General features: G+C 44.1%; 2 protein-coding genes and 1 long non-coding RNA gene across 4 annotated transcripts in view; 2 read left to right on the forward strand and 1 right to left on the reverse strand.

Annotated features, from left to right (window-relative positions):
• The window catches only part of LOC109531359 (homeobox protein Hox-C10a-like), a 52,207-nt gene extending 35,719 nt beyond the window's left edge, over nucleotides 1–16,488 (forward strand). Inside the window, exons 2-3 of one of the 2 annotated variants that reach the window (XR_002171159.1) lie at nucleotides 192–349; nucleotides 15,726–16,488. The gene's annotated coding sequence lies outside the window, so the exon portion shown is untranslated. Of the gene's footprint in view, nucleotides 1–191; nucleotides 350–15,725 lie in introns of those variants that run through there. The other variant, XM_019895626.1, reaches the window with a different exon arrangement.
• On the forward strand, nucleotides 4,426–7,986 carry hoxc4a (homeobox C4a). The gene is made up of 2 exons (XM_019895627.1): nucleotides 4,426–6,450; nucleotides 6,957–7,986. The coding sequence occupies exons 1-2, from the start codon at nucleotides 5,973–5,975 to the stop codon at nucleotides 7,355–7,357; spliced, it is 879 nt and encodes a 292-aa protein (XP_019751186.1). The 5' UTR covers nucleotides 4,426–5,972; the 3' UTR covers nucleotides 7,358–7,986.
• On the reverse strand, nucleotides 13,472–20,779 carry LOC109531365 (uncharacterized). The gene is made up of 2 exons (XR_002171160.1): nucleotides 20,619–20,779; nucleotides 13,472–13,609 (listed from the first exon to the last, which is right to left on the reverse strand). It is a non-coding gene; the product is annotated as an uncharacterized LOC109531365 (long non-coding RNA).
• Between the last annotated feature and the right edge of the window lie 3,465 nt (nucleotides 20,780–24,244).

The raw sequence follows: 24,244 nt of genomic DNA on the forward strand, positions 1-24,244 counted from the left end.
TAAAATATGTCATCACATATTTGCAGACACAGTTAAAAAGTAGGTAAAATGCCACAAAACAGCCAAATAATTTAGTTCAGAAATCCCTGATTGATATATCTTCTTTTTCGTTTACTTGAGCTTCCTTTGATAAACGTTGCAGCCTCCTTCAGGCGCCACGTTTGATCTCGTGTCTCTTTTGTGTTTTGCAGATCCTTCTACGGCTGCGGGCGAGGAAGTGCGTACGTGAGTGCGTGCTTGCGCGGGGCCGTGTCGCCTGTCCACCTGTCTTGCGGGGGAGATCTGACACTTCTCGCAGCTCGCTATGTGTGCTTGCTGCAGACCAGCAGCTGCAAAAGAAAAAAAAAAGGTTAGACACGAGTCGTGCATGCTTATATGTGGAAATGGTTGCGCAAACGACTTCAGCGTCGTCATGTAAGATGCACATCGGACATGGAGCTCGAATGAAGTGCAAGACAAGCACCTTGCCTTCAGGGGAGCATCTCGGAGCCACTCTTCATGGCGTGGCTCCCGCTTTTCGTGCATGTTCATATTTCACCTCTCTCACGACTGTCTGCACGTCATTGAAAGTCCCCCCCCCCCCTTTTTGGAACGGAACCACACATTGTTATTCCACCCGTGGGGGAGGGGGAAAGCATGTGCAGTCTATTCTGTTAAGGGTTGGATTAAACTCGCTTTATGGCCATTTCATCAGGAATATTGCAGCGCTCGGGTCAGGTGCCACTGGGCCACCAATTTACAGGGGGAACCACCACATAGTCTGCATTTAATACATACACGTGTACGGCTTTTAATTACCAAAGGGGCCGTTTAATTAGCCGTCCGATGAATAAATGAAACAGGCAAATAATCTGCCCGAGGGCCTCTTCTTTTTCACTTATACATTAGAGCAAGTTATTGAACTGCATGGGTGCCCGGTCTGAAAGCCGTTTGTGCGGAGAAGGAATTCATTGGTGTCCGTCCCTCCGTCAATAAAGCTATAGGCAGTGACCTATTGGCGGCAGTCAACCGCGCGGGGTGAAGCGCGGGTCAGTCAGTCCAACTTGGATTAAAATGCATCCTAGCGACAATCTAGTCCACCGCGCGCATCCTCATTGCCACGCACGTCAAACGGCACTTACATACCACCTTCTTCGTCTTGTAATGATAATAACAACAATAATAATGTTAATAACAACAATAACAATAACTTATTATTATTATTATTATTATTATTATTATTATTATTATTATTATTATTACTTGTACTACTACCACTACTACTACTACTACTATTACTACTACTATTATGAATCTATTTATTTATTTATTAACGAAGTGACATCTTCACACTGAGGCTGGTTGAGCGGTCGTGCACTTACACTGTAATCAATGCACCATCGATTCACAATCAGGCCTATGGTTGGCGTTTTTCATAAGGCACAAACGGGGCCACATGTCTGATTTGACATTTTTCATCGCAACCTTTTCTCATTAGCTTCCCCACTGGCAGCTACAAAGGTTAGCGAGCGGTCAGTATATGCTAATAGCAAGCCGAAAGAAATACTTGGGAACAAAGGAAACTTATTTTTCATCTGCGCTGTCACGACGACCCTTTGTGTCGGCCAGGGTGTGTGTGTGTGTGTGTGTGTGCGCGCGTGTGTGTGTGTGCGTGTGTGTGTGTGCGTGTGTGTGTGTGCGTGTGTGTGTGTGCGTGTGTGTGCGTGCGTGTGTTGGGGACTGAATATTCATATGAGCGCTAGGTCAAAGGCGGTCATGTATGGTTTCCTCTGGATCGCGCGCAACACCATTTCAAAGAACAAGATGCAGCTTGCCTTGTTGGGACGTTGCGGCGCATTTGCACAAAGGCTGAGATTAGTTGTCTATATGTACCCTGTAGAACCGAATTTGTGTGCAATTGAAAGCAATCGCAAATCCGACTCTACGGGAATACATGGGCAGCTGCAACTCATCGCCAGCCTCGGTTTGCATGGAAAATCCCGCGCGCGAGACCGCCCGAACATTCGAGCATGCGCCCATTTCCTCACACTCCTGTTGGGTGTCCCGCTAAATGCAAGGTTGACGCCGAGCCATGCAAGCCCCACCCGGGGCGGGGAGCGCCGTGCAGCTACCCTGCGCGACCTCCTCAAGCTCGTTGCGAACCAGCGCTCGTTTCGCCCGGACTGATTTACGGCTTTTATTGTGCTATAAAAGGCTTCCGACATCCTTGCGTGCGCTAATAGAAATGTCACGCGCCTTTCCCACAAAGCTCGGCGCTCGCAAACGCAGCAAGCTCTCATATCGTCATTCTCATCCGCCTCATATTATATCATCATCATCGTCATCATCGTTGTTGTTGTTGTTATTATTATTGTTTAGTCCTCCAGCAGAAGTCAGAAAATAAGTACAGGTTACGTTTCAGTCAGCCTCTGGGCTGTCGCTGTTAGTTGACCCCATGCAGATAAGAAAGTGCATGTGCAGCATTCCCGTGACAGGCTTTCATGCAAAAAGGAGAGTGAATGTACTCACGCCTTCAGATAGGGTCAGTATGTGGAGCTGGATACCTTTCCAAATGGCAGCAACACCAACATCAAAGTGGTTCCATGTAGCCCCACTGGAATCAGCAACAGTGTTTAGGAATTTGTGTCTTTTGCCACAGATAGAAAAGGATGGCCCACTAATTTCCTTTTTTGTGGTCTTATGCTTTGATTTTGGCTGTACATGGCTTGTGTCAGCAAAACTCTTATGCTCTCTGTTATGTTTTGGGATGGTAGAGCACTTCGCAATAGAATGTTACAATCTGGCCAACGGCATCAGCAATATCTATATTTGTCTTTCTCTCTCTCTGTCTCGCTCTCTCTCTCACTCATATATATATATACATGAGAGTATATATATATATATATATATATATATATATATATATATATATATATATATATATATATATATATATATATATATATATATATATATATATATATACACACACACACACACACACACACACACACACATATATATATATACATATATATATATAAACATATACACACACACACATATCCTGGATCTGAACTTGTTCACAACAATCCTTGGTCACATACTGGCCCTTTTGGGGACAATATCTCTGAATGGGGACCAAACTATTTTCTTTATTGCTGAGCTCTGTTTAATGACGGCATTATTTTGAAATTTCTTATAGCCGAATCTGAATCCCATTCCAAGTAAAATAAAATACATTTATTTTGCCTGATCTCTTATATTTTCTTCAGGTCAGCTGACAAATCATGCCAGGGTATATTAAGTTATGATTTTAACTGTATATAAAACATGACATGTGCACACATCATTATGGTTAAAAAAGAGTGTATATGCAATAAGCATTTATTCAGAATCAACACAAATCTCTTTCATAGCAAAATTTTCATGAAATGAAATGAAAGTGATCAGATAGCCTGAGCAACAGCAATGTAAACTTTTATGTAGTGGTCACTGTATGTCCAGTATTTGAAAATGCTCCAGTGTACCCATACATATGATGTGATATTTGTTTTGGGTTCCTCGCTTAAAAATGGCAAAATGCAGTCAGCAAACATTGCCTCATTCAATGAAGCTGTCACCCAGGCAGGCAGGTGGGCATGTGTTGGAAACCAGCAGGCCTGTGTCAGCCCACAATTCAGCCACACCTCCTGAGCGACACACACTCACATGCTGTGTAACGTTGCCATGCGCAACAAGCATAGCTTGGAGTGGGAACACTGGTGTGTGAGATTAGAGCAGGGTGGGTAAACTATGGGTTGGGGCTACCCCTTCGGTCTTTAATATGTCCCTCTCCACCACTGACAAAACTCTTGTAATATTTATCATATAATTTGACTTTTTTTGCTAAAAAGTTTTTTTTTTTTTTTTAATTCATATGCTTTTTTTCCCCAAATGCATTTATGTGATTCAATATTTACTGATGATACAGTCGGACATTGGCCTTAGTATGGTTCACTTTCTGCTCAGTGAGGATGTGAATGCTCATCTGTCAACATCCTTTTGCAAATTGAGAGCTATTCCATGGCCACTAATGAACGCTGAGGGGCTACCAGTTCCAACTTCAGAAATAACAGCTCATCCATCCATCCATTTTCTAATCCGCTTGGCCTCACAAGGGTTGCGAGCATGCTCTAGCCGATCCCCAGCTCTCAGAAGGCGGGGTACACCCTGAACTGGTTGCCACACATAGACGAACAACCATTCATGCTTACACTCACACCTAGGGACAATTTGGAGTGTTCAATCAGCCTGCCATTCATGTTTTTGGAATGTGGGAGGAAACCAGAGTACCCGGAGAAAACCCACGCGGGCACCGGGAGAACATGCAAACTCCACACAGGAAGGCCAGAGCCGGAATTGAACCCTGCTCTGTCTGAACCTCAGATGTAACAATTTTGTTCAAAATATTTAATAAATCATCTCATGGTCCTTGAGCCTCCTAGCTTTTCCCTCCAAACAATATGATTTAGTCCTACACTCAAATGTTGTCCTTTGAAGTGTGCTATTTGAAAAAAAAAAAATCACGATTTCCAAATTGTGTGATTTCAAAATGAATGTCAACATGAAAAGTTCGCTAAAGCTCACCGGTAAGGCTCACACGTGCCAACTACTCATGTGGCACGCCCATGCCAGCGACCAGTGGTTGTCATGTTTACAATAAGTACCACCTAAATTCATTTACACTTGTTTGTCGACCCAAAATAAAATAAAAACAGACGGTATGATTCCTAAAAAGCAACATTATTCTAAGCCTCTGCAACCTTATGCGCAGTTTGAACAGAGACACTGTGCTTCAAATCTTGAAAAAAAATACAAAGTGACTCCATTAAAATTGTATTTGCATATACAAAGTTAAACAAAAATGTACCTCAACAATATGATTAAAGATGAAATGTAAATGTATTGCACTAAGAATTAAAAAGGGAGCTGCTCTTGGGCAGTGATTGTTTTCATGTACGCTAAAAGGACCCCATGGACAACTAGTGGTGCTCGTCCCAGACTTTGAGGACCACTGTTGTTGACTGCATGGATAGTCCTGTATCGTCCACCTTTAGCCTGGAGCCAGACGGCAGAGGCTCCACCTGCTGTGAGGATCAGAGGCGTAGACAATGGATGGATGCACCATCAAACAATTGTTTTTTTCCCCCCACCAAAATTTGCGTCTTGATTTCAGGAAATAATTGGTGAATTCATGATAGTTTAATGAATTTATAAAAAATGTGAAATCAAGAGGATCTTAGTTACTACAGTATATGAACGCATTTTACATCTACGTTTTTAACTGTTTATCTTCACCTCATCTTCGAGTGAGCTGACCCATTTGTGGGTTTTCAAAATCGAGCACATTTTGCCTATCGTGCACTCGATTTTGAGACTAAGCACAAGCCGTTCCTCTTCTGTCCATTTTCTTGATTGAAGCGCTGCTGGATTCATTCGTGAGCTTTGTGCAGGCTCGTCGGGAGGAGCTGTTGTTGTTGTTGTTGTTGTTTTTGTTGTTTTTGTTGTTGTTATCCGTTGTGCAACAGCTGTATTGTTCCTTGAATAATTGGGAGCGCTGCGTTTCATTTTTTTTCTCCTTGGTCAGCAAGTAAGCTACTAGTTTTGTCGCCAAGATCAATGACTTTGCTAAGATAAGCGGAAAGGGAGAGCGAGGGAGCAAGCAAGCAAGCGGAGACGACAAGAAGGCGAGAGAGAAAGAGAAAGAGAGAGCGAGAGAGAGAGCGATAGAGAGAGACAGGCCACTTGGCGTGAGGACGCCATGCATGGCGAGTCGACTGAAGGTATGCAAAACACCTCTGGTTCCTTATCCGGGTACCTCTAGGTCGGCTGCGATTGGCCGGCCGCGTCACGTGGTAAAAGTAACTTTACAGCGCTGCTCGCAAGTAGGAGGGCTTTATGGAGCAGAAAAACGACAAAGCTAGAAAATTTATTTTGCACTCCAGAAATTAATGACCATGAGCTCGTATTTGATGGAGTCCAACTACATTGATCCGAAATTTCCTCCATGTGAGGAATATTCGCAAAACAACTACATCCCTGAGCACAGTCCCGAATATTACGGCCGCGCCAGGGATCCAGGATACCAGCCGCAGCAGCAGCATCACCACCACCAGCAGCAGCAGCAGCAGCAGGACTTGTATGCTGCACAGCGGGCCAACTACCAAGAACGCCAGTACATTTGTGCAAGCATCCCCGAGCCCGACACGCCGAGGGGACACGCGGGAATAGCCCACTCGGCGCACCTACTCGCGGGCAAGGGCCAGCCCGCCTCGTGCGAGACCCCCCAGTTGTCCATGTCCCCCGCCACCCCGCCGGCCGCAGCCTCCGCCTGCAACCAAGCCCTCCCGGAGCATCCCAACAGCGCCGCCACCTCGTCCAAGCAGCCCGTGGTCTACCCGTGGATGAAGAAGATTCACGTCAGCACCGGTAGGCAAAAGCTGCGTGTTTATGTCCGCCCTCTCCCCCTTGATCAACCCCCGACTCCCATCTCGTTGCCAGCCCTTGCTCCGATAGCAGGCGAGCCTTTTGAAATGGCACAATTGAGGCGGATTTACGACTCGGCATTGGTAATTACACCCACCATAAATTTTATAGCCGAGGTATACTCAGGGCAGCCGCATCACCATGTGGCTTCTGCTGTTATGTATTGCGCCATGGAAAGGGGGAGAGAGAGCGAGGGGACGTATGAATAAGAAGGGCTGGCTGGGAAGAGAGAGGGGGGAAAAATCCAGTTTTGTAATCTTGCATTAATAATTTAGCCTAGTTGGCTGCAGCCAGTGTCCCCACAACTTCGAAAGTTGCCTTTCCAATATCCCAAACGTGCCCATAAATCTTTCAAGTCACATCCATGTTTTACAGCCCTCCTTTATACCGACTTGTCCTTCTTCTTCTTCTTCTTCTCCTCGCCCCCACCCCCCTGCACCCTCGCCCAGTGAACTCGGGCTACAACGGGACGGAGCCCAAGCGGTCTCGGACAGCATACACCCGCCAGCAGGTCTTGGAACTGGAGAAGGAGTTCCACTATAACCGCTATTTGACTCGGAGGAGGCGCATCGAGATCGCCCACACGCTGGTCCTGTCCGAGCGGCAGATCAAAATCTGGTTTCAGAACCGCAGGATGAAATGGAAAAAGGACCACCGGCTGCCCAACACCAAAGTGCGCTCGTCGTCGTCCTCGTCGTCGTCGGCGTCGTCGTCGTTGTCGTCGTCGTCCGGCTCCGGCATCGCCTCGGCAGCCGGCGCGGTGGCCCCTTGCTCCGCCAGCAGCGCTGCGGCGGCCTCCGACGAACTGAGCGCAGCGCAGCAGCATGGCGACGACATGACCAGGTTATAAAACCACACATGGACGACGCAGGCGGAAAACGAAAACACAATAGAACTGCTTATTTATAGAATGATGAGATATTCTGGTTTTATTTGATCTATTTATTTTGTTTTGTCGTAGCCATCGTGTGCGGTTTCCTCCAAGTCCGACGTTATATAAAATGCATGTTATATAGCATGGAGTACTGCGAATAGCGATGCATTCTTTTGTACGTGAAACAGGGTTTAATTTATTTGAAACTCGTTTGAAATTGTTTTTATTCTCTTTTGAATGAAGGAAAAAAAATGCAGATGATACATTTAATCCAAATATTCTTGTGGGCCATTCTTTTGCCCAAGTGAAATGCACAATCTATTTATTTCAAACACTGGAAGGACATCAAAATCGTTATTTTTGGTATTGGGGGGGAAAAAAGAACAAGCTGAAACACACCACTGATCTCGAACTTGTATGTTTAGGATACAAATGTGACAATTACCTCGTGTATTTCAGAAAGAGAATTTTTTTGATTTACAGTTTGGTTTCGTGGTGTTGGTGTTGTGTTTAGGACCTTTTAAAACGGACTATTGTGAAATGCAATAAACGGAGTGTATTTGTGCAAATCATATTGCTCAATAAAACAGTGAGTGTCATCTATAGTTTTCTATACGTTTGGTGACTCGTTGGTTCATTGCTGGCACAATTTGATTTACTCGTGTGTAGAAAAGAGAACCACTGTTTTTTTTTTTTTTAACTGTCGATGAACGTTGCCGCTATCGTTGCGCATTTCAATGCGTGCGCGTGCGTGACTTGAACACAAAGCTGCACGAGAATCAATTTAGAGGACATTTGCAGTATGTATGGGGGGGGGGGGGTCGCCATTGTTTGGGGAAATCGTCATATTGCCTTTGTACACTCTCTCCAGTCAGCCTGCTTTTCTTGTCCACAGAACACATTTCGCAATGTACAAAATTAAGTGAATAAAATCCTGATTTGCAGCACGTTGTTTTAGTTAAAAGAGAGGATAGCAACAGTATGGCCTTAAGCTTGCGGAGGACGTGTTTTTTCCGCCCCCTTTTTTTTTTGTTATCGGAGTTAAAAGCAAAACACTGCCCATTGAAAAAACATTCGCGGGAGAGCCGACTTGTTTATACTCTATTTTTGTGCGCACACCTGTACGGTAAAATGCATCCAAACATAATTTAAGATAAACAAAATGGACACCAATTTGATACATTTGTAAAATTGTACGATGATTTGCTTTTCCTCTTTCTTGGCACAAATGCAAGAGCCATTCTCCACCATCAATCTCTCACTGCACATGCAAAATGCATCGGATTAAAGACAGTTTGATGTGGAGAATAGAACCTGCATGACAAAATGTGCGTGCATGTGGTGTGAGGTGGACTTGCTGATGCTAGGGCACAAGCGTGAAATGGTGCTCATGGAGGGAGGTTGCCCCTCCGCAGAAAAGCGATGTGACGCGGCTGAAAAATGAGCGCAGGAGCCTTTATGTTGGTGGACACGTTGGAGAAATGGATGTGCCGGCCACAGTCGGCATACATGCAGCATCCCTCCACTGGTCTGTTTCTCGCCTCCGTGTCGCCACGCTGAAAAGGTGCTTGATTGAAGAAGTTTGTGGGGGTCATTCATGGAGGCGGTGGGGGGGGGCATGCATGTGCGAGGGCTGAGTTCACACCAAGGACACATTTTCTGTCCCATTAGGCCCGTTTCAACCTGGATGCTCAACCCCCTCCCGCCCCGTGACCCGCTCGGGCTCGGGTCCCGTTAGCCTCGGTTCGGTTCTTTGCGCCTGCGGGCGGGTCAGGACTCCGCCATGTCTCACTCCCTTTGGGAATTACGATCAGGTGAGCTTCCACGCAAGCGCATTTACTTGCAGCTATCTCCAAATTCGAGTGCCAATGACCCCAAATTACGTCTGATGGCCATTTATTGTCAGCATTCTGGGAACGTTGGTGCATGCATTGAAAAGGGAATGAGTCGTCATAAAAGTCATGGCGGGGGCAGCAAGGGGAAGACGTGTGTTCCTTGAGAATATCAAAGGTGAGCCCATCCATCCACTTTTGATTGAGCGTTTGGACAGGGACTTCCGGGAGTCTTTGCTATGCAAGCCTCCATGTGTGTTTCCCAAACATAAACCGAAATCCAAGATGATCATTTGGCTCATAGCGGTTGGCAGACATCACGTTTCGATTCTTGTTTTGTCAACACAGTTGTGCTCTGGATTGAAAAAAAAAGACTGGCAGAATTAGCAAGGTGTGTATAATTTTTTTTAATAAATCACGAGTCAAACTTTTTTGTTTCGTTATTTTTTTTTAATCCAGTTTGATTAAAACTATAGCTTGATTTCTGGCATTTTGGAATAGCACAATCATCAAAGAAAACATTTAGCAGGACTAAAGTTACTGTTCGATCATCTATTTGTCGCCCAAATTCAAAACTGCAAAGTTTAACTTCATGTTATCTTCTCAAGACGTTGCTCCAGTAAAATAAGGCAACCATATTCAAGGGACATCTTATTCAATTCTCATTTGCACTTCGAATAATTTCTAACTGTTTGATTGGATGAGTCATCTCTGAGATTTAAGGTGCATTCAAATCACTCTGCACAGGAGCTGTGGGAACTTTGGAAATATGTTCAGCCTCATGTGTGCATTTAGTCTGCCAATTTGTGTTTTACACGTCAGAGGACCACCCTCAATGTAATGTAATGTAATCTCGTCGCTCTTGAAACCCTTGACGTTGCAATGCCTTATATGATCGTAAATGAAGCATATTTGTGCTGCGGGTGAGGTAGCCACTATCGTCACGCTGGACGTGTGCAAATCGTCTCTGCTTCACTCTTTTAAATTCCTAAACACTTACTCAGCCCCAGAGATTTTTTTAATGCGTGTATCTTCTTCTGACTGCTGAATCGCTCTGGATTTTCAGATGCACCAATTACACCCTGGCACACTCGCACTGATTTATTCTCGCCCCAGGGCTTGGATTCTATAAGGTGCAGAAACATATTTACAGAGTTGTCGAAATGTTTGAATGGTGCAATAATAATAATAATAATAATAATGAACGAATGAATAATAAAAACATCTATAGATTGTAGTCGAGTTGACGTTTTTATGCGCACAGCAAACACACGTAGTGCTCTCAAGTGAGCATGAGCCACTATGCTAGGTGATGAAAAGTGTCGTTTTTTGTGCAGCGGTGGCAGCTGCTGCAAAGGCTGCAAGTTGAAACAAGGGTCACACTGCTGACTTGCGCGCGTGAGTGTGTGTGTGCGTGTTTGTGCTTGCGTGGGTGTGCGCTCGCAGTGACCAGTATGCCAGCGACACCACCACTGGGTGCGTCATCAAACCGTAAATCTTTTTTTTTCGGGCAGCAGATGCACCGCGTCCTTTTTGTGCTCAATTTTTTTCCCCATAAAAGGCACATTTGAAAACGCCAGCAGTCGATTGATTTGCAAGCAACGCTTAAATATCCAAAATGGACTTGGACGCCGCAACACACCGGACCAAACACGCAGGACCAAAGTCAACTTTCATGACCCGTCACCGTGGGCTGTGGCAGACAAATAATCTATCTAGGGATGACTCCAATAAAAATAACAGATATCAATATAATTCATTATGACAATAGTACAATATCAATAATAGTTTTAATTTCGACGTGTCATTTACAAATGTATTAATGCTTTTTTTTATTGACATGATCGATCATCGAGGTGTTCAACTTCTAGTACATGATTATTTTGGGCGCAAGTTTGAATTTATTGCACTGAGAACTGTTGATAATCTTTTGATTCCCCCACTTGTGCTGAAATGAGTAACCAAAATGTTCGAAACATCTCTCGTTGTGATGCTGCAAACTACAACCGTGTTTCCTGAACACTTACCTGGCGGTTAAATTCAAATCGGATGCGTCAAACATTTTAGATTTCTTTATCGATGTTACTGCGCTCAGGTCATCACAGTGTGATCTGTTTTATTCTCTCTTTGAAGCGAACGTCCCACGTGTTTCTTTTCAGACACGTACACCGGAGTTTTTGTTTACAACGTGAATAGCCACAACATTGGGTCCATCCAGCAGCAGAAAGGGAACAAGTTTCCCCCGAACCCTTTACTAGGATAATCGTTTTGACGGGCGCCTTGCTCTTGTTTTGTGCAGGTTGAATTTTGCAATAATGTGCAACTACACTGCAGCATCACCTGCAGGACAAACGTGTCGCCCAACTTTGCCCTCATGTAGCTTTCGGTGGCCAAAATACTAGGAACAGTGAGAATTCGGTGAGTGACCGAGATCCATTCACATATCAATCTTTTTTAACGGGACCTTTTACAACTAGATGTGCATTTCATGTCTTTCGAAAGTCAAACCATTTCGCCAAATCGAAATCCTGATTGCTTTTTTTCATGCTCTCACAGCAGCATGATTTGTGTCTTTCTGTCAGCCGGCGCATTAGCGTCCATGCACGCATGCAGCAGGCCCAAATAAACCGCGTGTTTGCGCGCATGCTTGCTTGGATGTGGAATTGACACAGCCTGTGTTTGTATTGTGTGTTTTCGGCTGACTCGGGAAGTGTGGTGAGCAAACTGCAGTCCTTTCATTTGGCCCTGCATTGTTTACAGCAATATAGGGCACAGGAACCATCAATCTTCGCCGTGTGCCAGAACAGCGCCATTTATATGCAGCGTTTCAACCGGCAGCATCCTCTCTGCCCATTAACGCCTCCTCCCTCCGTCTCATCTTATCTCGCCAGACTGTCTGCGCATGCGCGCGCGCGCCAACACACACACACTATCTCTGCAACATAACAAAAGAGGTGGTGTGTGTGTGTGTGTGTGTGTGTGTGAGTGAGAGAGAGAGAGAGAGAGAGAGAGAGAGAGAGAGAGAAAGATTGTTTTTGTTTACAGAGACCTATTTAACGTAAAGCATTTTCAAGATTTGACATGCAAACGTCAAGGTCCAAGCAGCGTATTTTCGAAACTATTATTTAATCCTTTACTGAAAATTTCTTGGTTGTTGTCAGCAGGAGGAGGTAAGATGAAAGGGGATGGGAAGAGAAGTTGTAAAGGGTGTGACACCCAGAGCTACCGGCGACCGTGTGTGTGTGTGTGTGTGTGTGTGTGTGTGTGTGTGTGTGTGCGCGCGCGCGCGCGCAAGCGTGTGAGGCAGAAAAATGATTTATTGCTACTCAGGCGGTTCAAACAGAGTTCAGGAAGAATCGCGATGCAGGCGCAGGAGCTAAATGATGGCCTTGCCGAGCTTGTACGTCACATTTTCTATATAACGCCAATGCAGAGCGTGTTCAGCGGTGCGTTGCATGTGAGGAAAACACAAGCACTTGCATGACTTTCCCCTCCAACTCAGTGGCTCCTTCCCATCTTTGAGAGCGAAAACAACAACAGTAATATGGACAATCAGCAACAGGAATGCTTTGTATTTGCCCTGACACCACTAAACGGAAGTGTTTAATTTTTACTCGCATTCTCAGTTTTATAGTGATCCTCCGCATGACAATTAGCCGACCTATAGCATCATGTATATGCCTGTATCGTAGCCCAGCGAACTAAAAGTCATTTATGAGTGAGGAAGAAGGCGCCTTTGCAAAATGCAAGCCAGAGAATCTGATTAGGAAGCCATTTCAATGTAAAATGAGCCCATTGTTAATGTAAAAAGATGTTTTATTTGACTATTTCCAAATGAATGATTTGCTTATAATAAACATTAAATTATTATGAAAACGAATTCGGCAAATGTTCACCTTTGGAAAATGGAAAATAGGTCAGTGAAGCCAAGTGGTTCAGGTGAAAGTGAGGTGAAGCTGAAGAGGGAGGAAGAAGGCGCCTTTGCAAAATGCAAGCCAGAGTGCACGGTCCATCAGTGGCGAGAGGCGTGGATGGAAACATTTGCTTCTGGCGCTGTTCACATCATTATGCATGCAGGTGAAACACCGGAAGTAACTACGGGGACACAATGACCACCACGTTTGTGCGACAACAAATATTTTTTTATTCACTTTGCGGTGTCTGTGTAATTAGAATACCAATAATTTCGCTTGATGCGATTACCCTAAAATGAATGCGAAACACAATCGACACGTTCGCATGGGCCACGGGCCACATGTTATGCAGTATGCAGCATGTATTTATTTACTGTAGTGAACACAGATTTTTGCATCGAGAAAGTAAGAGCTGATTGTCTCTCTTGTCTTTGTGCGCTGACAGGCGAGCTTTGTCTCATGGCCTCTCCCGGGGAAGCCCACTGCAAGAAATGACAGTTAGAAACATTTGTGCTGTTTAACAAAAACAAAAACAACTTTCTAAAATGCTCTTAAGAAATATTCATAACTTACCTTAACTACTTAACGCATGTATTTAATTTTCACACACGGATCACAATATCCCAAACGGAAATTTTTCATTTTAAAATCACACGATTGTTTTATTTTTAATAAAAGCCAACTTGGGGAAGTGGTGTGCTGTACATAACGCATGTATTTAATTTACACACACGGATCACAATATCCCAAACGGAAATTTTTTTAACCGTATAAAAATGTTTCGTTAAGTAAATACTGCGGTGCCGTTCAGCAAATAGCCATAGCCGGACGCTTAAATCCTGACGACACGCCTCATATTAAAAACAAAAAAGGAAAGAAAAAATCAACCACAACAAATACAATTGAGGCTTTGCAGACACAAGCGAAATCTCCTTTTAGCAATACAAGAAATAACGACGAATCAAAAAGTAAGGTTTGTCGCTCCTCTCTGCCGTCCCACGATGACGTCACTCCTTGCGTATTCCTTAATTTACACTCCCCTCAACTCTTTTTTAAAAAATCCTATAAGATATGATTAGACTACTGCTGCTGTTCCTGCTGCTGCCGCCGCCACCGTTCTTAGATGACGATGCTGTTTGAAAAAAGTAGCCCGAACGCTTCAAGTTGACTTTGGTCCCCCACAGCTCAGCCACTGGGCATCTCACGAGCACGTGACCATGGGGTGTTTCCTGGTAAATATTGTTCCAATTTTCCACCTTGCTTTTCCAAATTCGTGTTTTATACTTTCATCTTGCGTTGAGCCACATGCACAGACATTATTTATGCCTTCAATTTCTTGATTTGATGAGCTGGCAGCTCCATGGACTCCTCCCAGACTGCACAGTCTGCCCCCACAGCTTTTGGGGGACAGGCTGCCAAAGTGCCCCGTCTCCAATGAAGGGAAGAACATGACCTCCTCTTATTTGGTGACTTGCAGCTGGAAGCTGTCTGAGGCACCGAGATCCCCCTCCAAAACTTGGATGCATAAGGAATGACCTAGACTGCCAATCGCCTCTCGCGATGGAAGCCAGAGGACAGCCATCTTTGGTTGCCTCTCCAACTGATAACTCCTGTTATCTATTTGTCATACCAAGATCCCTGTTTGAGAGCCTCACAACGAACCAAGTAAACTGTTTGCAAGGACCACTCAGTCTATTATCTCAGTTTGGTGAATTGTGATTGACAGGGGTTAGGTTTAAATTTCGTGGCCATTTTTTTTCCTCCTGTTTTGGCTCACTTCATGTTGACACTTATTCATTTATGTTCAACTGTTGAGGTGAAGGATTGCACTCATTTGATTAGGATTTGTGAAAGAATAGAGCTGAATTTGCCTGTAATTTCTGTGAAGAAAGATTTAGTGTTCCCCATGGCGAAAACTAATGGAGACCCCACTTGAAACAACAAACAATAAACCAAGTAGACACATTTATGTTGCTTCATGGGACCCCAATCAGGTGATGTGCAGATTTGGACCTTCGGGTCTTGTTAGACACCCGTGCTACAGAGATATATCTTGGATGCTGAAGGGCGAGAATCAGATGCTGCAGACCTTGCATCGAATGCGAGAGACAAATTAGCAGGCGTTGAATAACAAGACGTCATTACCTCCTATACGATCAGCTGTTTCTAAGATGTGCACCTCTTCCTCTTATGTCACTCAGCCTTATTAAGTACCTATTTAGCCTTGTATGTGATATCGTTATCAAAACACTTGTCCAGTAGTGGTTATTTCTCGTGAATGTCCTGAGGCAACGTTTTAAGTGACTGAGATTGGGCCGTGGCAGGTGTGCCCATGTGTGTCGCCATGATGAATGTGGCCTATCAGGCGGCCGGAGTGGCGTCAGATGTTTCCTTCAGACTCTTGCTTCGGGAGCCAAACTTCACGGAGCACAAGACAACAGTCGACAGGCTGACTCTCTGTCTGTCTCAAGTGTGCCTGAAGAGCCGCGAAAAAACTAGGGCTCTGCACTTGTCTCAGACCTTCAACACGTGCTGGCTGGGGGCAGTCTTTGGAGTATGGTAGACTTGTTACATGTTACTCTTGTGTGTGCTTTCCAGACCGGGGATGGATATACAGGCTCATCTTCCCGGGAAGCGACGCGTGACCGTTGAGAGCTGGAGAGGGGATCCCGCTGCAGTCCGTACTTCCATGGCCCTCGCTGGGCGGAGTTGTCAACGAGCCCGTGTCTCATGCATCACCAGGCCAGGATCTGGTTCCGGAACCGCACGATGAGGCGCAAGAGGCAGTGCAGGAGCCAAAAGGAGTCAAGAGCGCCCTAGTTTTTTGCGTGTCCTTCCTCGTCATGTCTCTCACCTCATGCATTATTCCCACCCGTCCTCATTTGGTTCTAACTGTGATCCGGCATATGCAGACAACTTTATGCAGCGGTGGCTTGACACACACATTTAATTTGTACCATTACCACGCTGCTATTGTAAATCATTTGTGTCTTAAATCGTCTTTCCCCAATGAAATGATTGAAAATGTCATGATTCTCTTCCGCGCTCCTCACAAAAAAAATTGTGATGTGATTTTTTTAAAGGTTGAATTAAACTGCTCAACATCAGATTTTAATCACTAACAGCTTTACATTTCCTGAAACATATTTTTGAGGCTGATGGAACAAATGTTGACATTTTTTTTCCAGCACATCAGGTTTTGAAGATATTTTTCATTTTTTGTTTTTCAGTTTGATCTATATCAGTTTGCGCATTACAGTTTTTATCACGTGTTGTAACTTACAGCTGTGTCGTTTCAGAAAAAACTCCACCGTTTTATTATTATTATTATTATTATTATTCCAATTATTATAACTATTATTCATATTATGAAAAGCTGATGTGCTAGAGAAAAAAATAAGGGCAGATTCAGAATTGGCACAAAAAAATAATTGAGAATAATGTAAATGTAAAAATTGAGAAAAAATGTAAGCATTTTTTGGCCAGTGTTATAATGCAGTACTGTAAAAAACAAACAGCAATTACATATTTAAATAGAATGTCAAGAATTAAAGAATTTCCACGGACGGAAGTGTATACTGTAAATGAACATCTTTACAGTGTAGACATTTCAAGTCAGCTCCTTGCAGAGGATAAAGAATACACAACTCTGCGTACTGTTTCATTGAATGTAAGGAGGAGGTGTTGCTGCAGGGTTGAAGTTCAGTTCAGTTGCTGAAAGGGTTCTATATGCCTTTCCCGTTATGTCTTAGCATCATTGACTAAATATATATTTGTGATTGTTGCAATTGATAATTCTCCTGGTTTTATGTTCAGTTTGATGGTAAACCTCAACTGGGAATGGCAACCAACATCTTGAAGATTTGTTGACTTTTGGCCAAAGTGCTTCTTCTTGTCAGGTGAATTGAGTTATGTTCAACTGCGAGCATCCAGAGCTCCAATCTCAAGTTTGCTCTCACAAGGCAAAGCCAAACACCTGATGGAATGATGGCTCGCATCTCCCACGACTCCAAAGTGGGGTCACTGGTATGTGAAGGCAGCACTGCACATGCTTGGCCTCGATGGTCATCAGCACATTCCAAAGTGGCCCCGGGGCCCATTAGTGGCCATCCTCATCTCAATCATACGTTTACTAGCACTCATTAGCATCGCTCATCTAAAATCCCACAGCGTACAACTCTCACAGGTTTTCATCCAACTACTGTACATGAACCGGTTGTGTTTAAGAATGAATTACTGCACTGCCAAAAAAAATGAATGCACCTTGTAAAAAAACAAACAAAAAGGTTTTGTGGCGGATGTTCAGAGTACTGTTGCATGTTTTTTGGTCTCTTTTCTTACGTGTGCCCTGTAAATAGTCATACGATTGACAGTGGAATGAGCAGGCGAGTGCTCATATTGAAGATGTCAATTATTTTTTAATAAAACGATCCCTGCTTCGAATGATGTGTGTTTCAGTGGTTATTTCATATGGAACAATTCCGAGGCTGCATTGTAGAAGATAGCTCAGACTAAAGCACACTTTGGCAAAACTCCTTCCACTTGTGCATTCAAGTTGCACAGTCTTTCCAACCCAAAGTGTCTCCCTGGCTGCCCCCTCTGAGTTCACCACCATTAATCACGGGGCCTCTGGAACACTCCAAGCACGAGTTCTAAACCCAGTAGGCAGCATGACAGGAGGCCTCGCCTCCTCCTTTACAAAAGCCAAATTGAGGTGCCGCAAGTCAGGGCTGGCCTCCCTCTGGAGGGGGCTGGGGCCATGTTCACTTTGCAGCTCGGACACCACAACAAACCAGAGAGGTTCAGCCACTCATGACACCTTGCTTTCTGACTCAAAACATGCGTATCCATTTGATTATTTTTTGAAAACACCTTTTCTCAATATTTAAGAAGTGTAACCCTTTTGGAGCTAAATCTTGCATGTGGGGCATTATTGACAGTACAATATACACACGTCTATTTGATAGAATTACTTGGACTACACACAGACTACGGATGAGGAGAAAAAAAATCCAAGTGGGGACACAAAGGTAAACTACTGCAGGTTGCCTGGGCTTTCAGGCTGTGAAATCCAAGAGCTCAAAGCAAAGTTTTCAATCTTAAACTTTTCACTATTTGATCATTCTTCACATGGCATGGAGAGTGAAGAGCCATACTGAAAATAGCAGTTTAAAAAACCTCAATGATAGTAATAATAATGATAAAAATAATACTACTACTACTAATAGTACAGTAACAATAATAATAATAATAATAATAATAATAATAATAGTATAGTGACTATACTATAGTCATATATGGTGGCCTGGAGATCGACCGGTTAGTGCGTCGGCCTCACACTGCAGAGACGGGGGTCGATTCCGGCTTCAGCCTTCCTGTGTGGAGTTTGCATGTTCTCCCTGTGCCTGTGTGGGTTTTCTCCGGGTACTCCGGTTTCCTCCCACATTCCAAAAACATGCATGGGAGGTTAATGGAACACTCTAAATTGCCCATCGGTGTGATTGCGAGTGCAAATGGTTGTTTGTCTATGTGTGCCGTGCGATTGGCTGGCAAGCAGTTCAGGGTGTCGCTCGCCTACTGCCCGAAGACAGCTGGCATAGGCTCCAGCATGGCCTGTGACTTTAGTGAAGATAAAATGGATCATCAAATGGATGGATGGATGGGTAAATTACAACGCATGTTATAATCATTATTTCTCAAGCTTATTATAGTGAAAAAAAATCTCCCAAACCTGATGTGCTAGAAAATGAAAGACATTTTTGAAATTAGCACCGGAAATATGGTTGCCAGCTGAAATCATCCATGATTAGAATTTGCTGGTGGCTTCAAATTGTGAGATTAACAATAATGTTTTTAAAAAAATCTGTTGTTTTCTTTGAGGGACTATCAGTTAAGCAGGTTGAGTATCCAGTTATATGATAGTTGCTCCATGTACAGCACTTTGTATGCAGCGATGGCTGTTTGAAAGTGCTCTATAAATACAGTTGAGTTGAGTTGAGTTTGTTACCCACAACAGTGACAGCCTCCATATTGGAGGTGTGAAAGTGTGACATGTATTCGCTTGGCAATCAGTATGAGCACAAAGTAACAAGTGAGGCAAGGTCAGACGTGTCCGTAGTCAAGACAGCCTCGGACGGGACGCGCAATGTACAGGCAGAGGTTGACACGCCAATTCTTCTGAGCGGCACATCGACAGCAAAGCATGAGTCATCTGACTTCCACTTGCACTTTCCTGGGAAGGCTTCCAACAAGATTTCCTCGTGTGGTGGGTGGAGATTTTGTCCAGTCACTTGGAATTTGCCAGAGCCTGACTCACGATTGATGGTCTTGTTCAGCCATTTCCAACCTACGACCCGTGGACCGTATGCATATCCTACCACTACAACTACAAACGCCAGTACTCCATTGGTTGTAGAGGGAGCATGTCTAGAGTTGCAGAAAAAAATAGACTTGACTTTTTGGCTTTATCAATTTTTTTTGTTTTTGTGTTAAAATACCATCAAAGTTGCAGTGTAGGAAATATAAATAACAAATAGTCAAAAGCAAACGCTGCAGCAACATATATGGAAAGATTCGATACAACCGCACAGGCATCTGTTTGTACTCTGCTGAAAAATGAATTACATCACCGCAGCTTTGCCTTTTTTGTGTCTTTTCATCAAATCTATGCATGTTGTCTGCATGCATGCACCACACCGCCTCCTGAAGGGCAAAAGCACATACAACAAAAACAGCTCACATACTTCTGGAGTAAAGCAATTATGATTACTGTATTCCATTTACACAAGAACACAACTCAACTCAACTGCAGGTCACTTTGATAAACAATACAAAAAAAATTCATCAAAATGGGAAGACATAAAAGCATTATCGAGTATTGGTGCAAGGATTGGAATGGAAATACTCTGTTTGAAAAAAGTTTTAAAAAATGCCTCCCTAATCCAGCCAATATAAATTGCTCTGGATACGATGTGAGTGCAAATTCATGGGGGGTGAAGGATACCATTTCGACTTGGACACTCCTGGTCTAGTTCATTCGAATAGCGTCTAACTGGGTTAGGTCAGGGCTCTTTCCAGGCCAAACTCATGCAAGCCCGCCGTTGTGCGCACTGCTTTGTGCACTGGGGCACAGTTGTTGTACAACACAAAAGGCTCTTTCCCAAAGTTAAAAGCATATAACTGTTCAAAGTATTTGGAGATGCCAAATGAAGATTCAGAGGGTCGCAAGTTCAACTCTGGTGTGTCCCACTACTTTTATCCAAATACAGTCTGTACTTTCACAGCCAAGACGAAGGCGCACTTGATAATGCTAACACTAGTGTCCCTGCAATAAACAAAAGTCCACGTTTTTTGGCGGGGTCTGCTGACAGTTTTATGCGTGTGGCCTTCCAGTGAACGAGCTGCCACGGAGGAATACTGACAGCTACGAAATGAGGGAGCTAATGAGGAAGCCATCCTGGCTGGAATGACTTGCCTCTCCTAATTCATTACCTGATCAGCGCTTCCGCAGATATTTGACACCAACGGCAGCACGTCGGCCAGGGTATCGTGGGCCCCATGGAGCCGTGGCGATGATGCATAACATGAGGCCAGCTCCAATGGCTCGGCACCTCACCAGTTTTCACCAAGGTGCTGAGAGCCGCGTTATTGAAGAGGAAAAGCGTTCGAAAGCAAGAGGGAATGGGAGAATTCCCCCCTTCAAAGATGTCTGCTTGCTAAAGAGACAGCAAAATGGGGGTGGGACTAAGGCGAGGAAGAGGAAGACGGTGTTGGATTCCTGAGATTCTTGTATGTGCTGGCTGATTTATGATGCCACTGCTGCTGGAGGTTTACCTCCACTCCCTGACCACATTCTCTGGCAAGACACAAAGACAGCATGATGTCCAGGCCCGGCCGTGCTTGCAACACGGCAGACCTCCCCCAACAAGAGCACAATGAAAAGGTTCCTTTACTTGAAAGAACCTGGAAAATGAATTCAGAGATTTGTTTCTAAATACTTTATACACGCTGGAATGTAAGTGCTGAAAACGTGCGAACTTGTTGTCTTCCAGTGTGCAGATAGAACAAGGAGTCATTTTTCACCATTTCAGTGGGTCAAGAAGTCATTTTTCACCATTTCAGTGTTCCTGATTTTTTTGGAGGGGGGGGGGCGCGGGGCTAGCGTGTGACCTTGGTCAAGAAGTCATTTTTCCCCATTTCAGTGGTCCTGTTTTTTTTGGAGGGGGGGGGGGAGCGGGGCTAGCGATGCACTTGGACCCTGGCATCAGTCGTCCCTCCCCCACTATACAAGAACTTCGGAAAGTATGAATTGACCTTTAGAGTGCCTCGTTCTCAGATACAAGAATGAGTGTGTGCACATCAGGCCGACAGTCCAATCTTTAGAGCAGGGGTGAGCACACTTTTTCAGTCAGTGAGCTACTTTTAAAATAACCAAGCCAAAATGAAAAGGACACTAAAAATGCAAAACAAACATTTATTTAAGGATTTATTACAAAATCTTGATATATCCAATATATGTTGGTGAAGCTTCCATGAAGCATATTGCACAATTCAACTGGTGTACATTTTCTGGCCTTCTTTTACTCTGATGACTGGCACTGAATGCAACAGCCAGAGTGCATCGGCCGGCCAGGAGCGAATGATAGCGAGCCACAAGAACTTCCAAATGATCATCAGTTATGGTGGAGAACGCAACTGGGACTTGACATTTTTAGCTCTGGCCCTAAAATGTCGCTCCACATTTCCCTTCTTCAGTGTAGTCATAGTACACGGGCAGACAGGGCAAACACGCAGGGTGGGGGGGAGAGAAGGAGTCCTCCTCGCACTCTCTGTATGGAAGTCCCCGAATCATTTGTATCTTTTTTTATTCATTATACGGTAGGCAAAACATATCGGAGGCTGCTAAAGGAACTCGATAGTTTCATGAAGTTCTGCCGCAGATGGCGCTGTTGTATGTGCAAGCGACAGGTGTACATATCAAGTCAATTACAACTTTATTGTCAAATGTGCTGTATGACACTATCGAGTTGCCTGAGCAGCCTCCGATATGATGCTGCCCTGTATGTCACTCAAGCGACAAAGTTCATAACAGATGATAATGATGATGATGATGACAGGCGAACGTCTACTTGTTTTGTTTTCAAAGCAGCTTTGTTAGTTTTTATTTTCTCAAAAATGCTTTGTTATTGTTAGTTTGAATTTTTGGGGGTAATTTTTTTGTAAACATTAATGTAGTTTCAGTTAATTATGATTTTTTATTTGACTTCATAACAAAAATGCTTTCTCAATTTCAATTTGAGTTGTTCATTTTTGTTCACTGTTATAGCCTCGGTTATTGTGTAGACATCAGAAAGGTGCTCGACAAAGGAGCACCCATTTTCCACATGGTAGAAGCTGTATAAGATCGACAGTTAACAGATGAGCAGGACGTGCTGTCAGTGCATTCAGTGGACACGGCCGCAGTGTTTGAGACTGGACACAATGGCAGGATTTTTCTCAAAGCCTTATTTTATTTACTTGGAGATTCTTTTGTTTTTAATCATCCAAATTTGACATGGTTGTTGAAAACATCTCTTTGGGGCGTGTCAAATTGAGAAGAAATATTTATTTTCACTTTCCGGGACTCAAATATGAAATTAAACGGGAGTGACGCTCTGAGCTGCTCCAATTCAGCAAGTCAAGTTATTAGTATTGGTTTTCCTCAAGCCCCAGTCAAGAGGTTGCGCTGTGAGTTCTGTGGGTTGTTGGAAATGACATTATATTTCCTATTTTGGTGCAATTCCTGATAGTGCATCCAGGAATGACCTCTTTGTGAAAATTCTAATTTGTGCAGGACAGGGGGAACGGTGTCATCTCCTTCAGTGGTTTGGCAGTGGTTGACCACGCGTGTCACTCACATTACTACGACCCACACCACTGGAAGGCAATATTAGCAATCACCCCTGCTACCAATTTGGATTTGTACCCCCCGCCCCAACTTCAGTAAGTGACATAGACACTTGTTGTATCACCGGCACATGAACCAAATAGCAATGCTGCGACTCATGTTTCTTGCTCTTTGTCTCATCGCTTGTTTCACTGGAACGTTTTACAACACCATCACTATACACAGTGTTGTCATCTAGTACTTGTAAAAGATCTCCAAGCACTGCAGCCTCAGTTTACCAGTGAAGTTATAATGGTGATCTATTTGAATCATGAAGCCTTCACCAGGGAGCAACAAGTAAGAAATCACCTGCGGGTGTGTGGCAGCGATAACAACTTAAGAGTCTGCTAAACAGTGCCTATAAATAGACATCGTTCATTGCATAAGAAGGGAGGCTCCCGGGCTGGGGAGATGCCGTGAGCTATTCATTCACCATTACGCTTCCGCAGACATACGGATGCTCTGTTGTCGTCTTTCAAAGTCGTCATCAGAGTTGAAGAGTTCAAAATTGCAAAATGTCCACCTGTCAGCTCCGTGATCTAAAGACACTGCTCCAATGGTTCTACTGTTGATGAGCTCGTAAAAGATGGCTTACAGGAAGAAAAGGTGGCTCTCGTCCAGCAAGTATGATCTAAGAGCTACATTTTGGGAAATGACGCTCATTAAGAGTGTTTGCGTGTGGCCGTGTTTTTCAGATACAGTAGAGCAGGGCGCCCAAACTTTTTTGAACGATCTACTTTTAGATCAACCAACCTCCCGCAATCGACCCGTTAACGCGCACGCGCGCATACGCACGCACGCACGCACGCACTCCAGCAAGTATGATCTAAGAGCTACATTTTGGGAAATGACGCTCATTAAGAGTGTTTGCGTGTGGCCGTGTTTTTCAGATACAGTAGAGCAGGGCGCCCAAACTTTTTTGAACGATCTACTTTTAGATCAACCAACCTCCCGCAATCGACCCGTTAACGCGCACGCGCGCATACGCACGCACGCACGCACGCAGGTACACATGCATGCCATGATGAGCAATAGCCTGACGCTGAGGCATGCGACGCACTTTGCAGCCTGTTAACGATCGTAGCTCACGTGTACCATTTTAAAATGCTTCTCTCGGCCGTCCAGATTCCCATTCTTTGCCCGTCCCCTCGGTGAATTGGACAAAACAAACTCTGAATGAGAATAATGATAA

Source organism: Hippocampus comes, unplaced genomic scaffold (assembly GCF_001891065.2).
Source record: "Hippocampus comes isolate QL1 unplaced genomic scaffold, H_comes_QL1_v1.1 scaffold113, whole genome shotgun sequence".
Classification (NCBI taxonomy): Eukaryota; Metazoa; Chordata; class Actinopteri; order Syngnathiformes; family Syngnathidae; genus Hippocampus; species Hippocampus comes.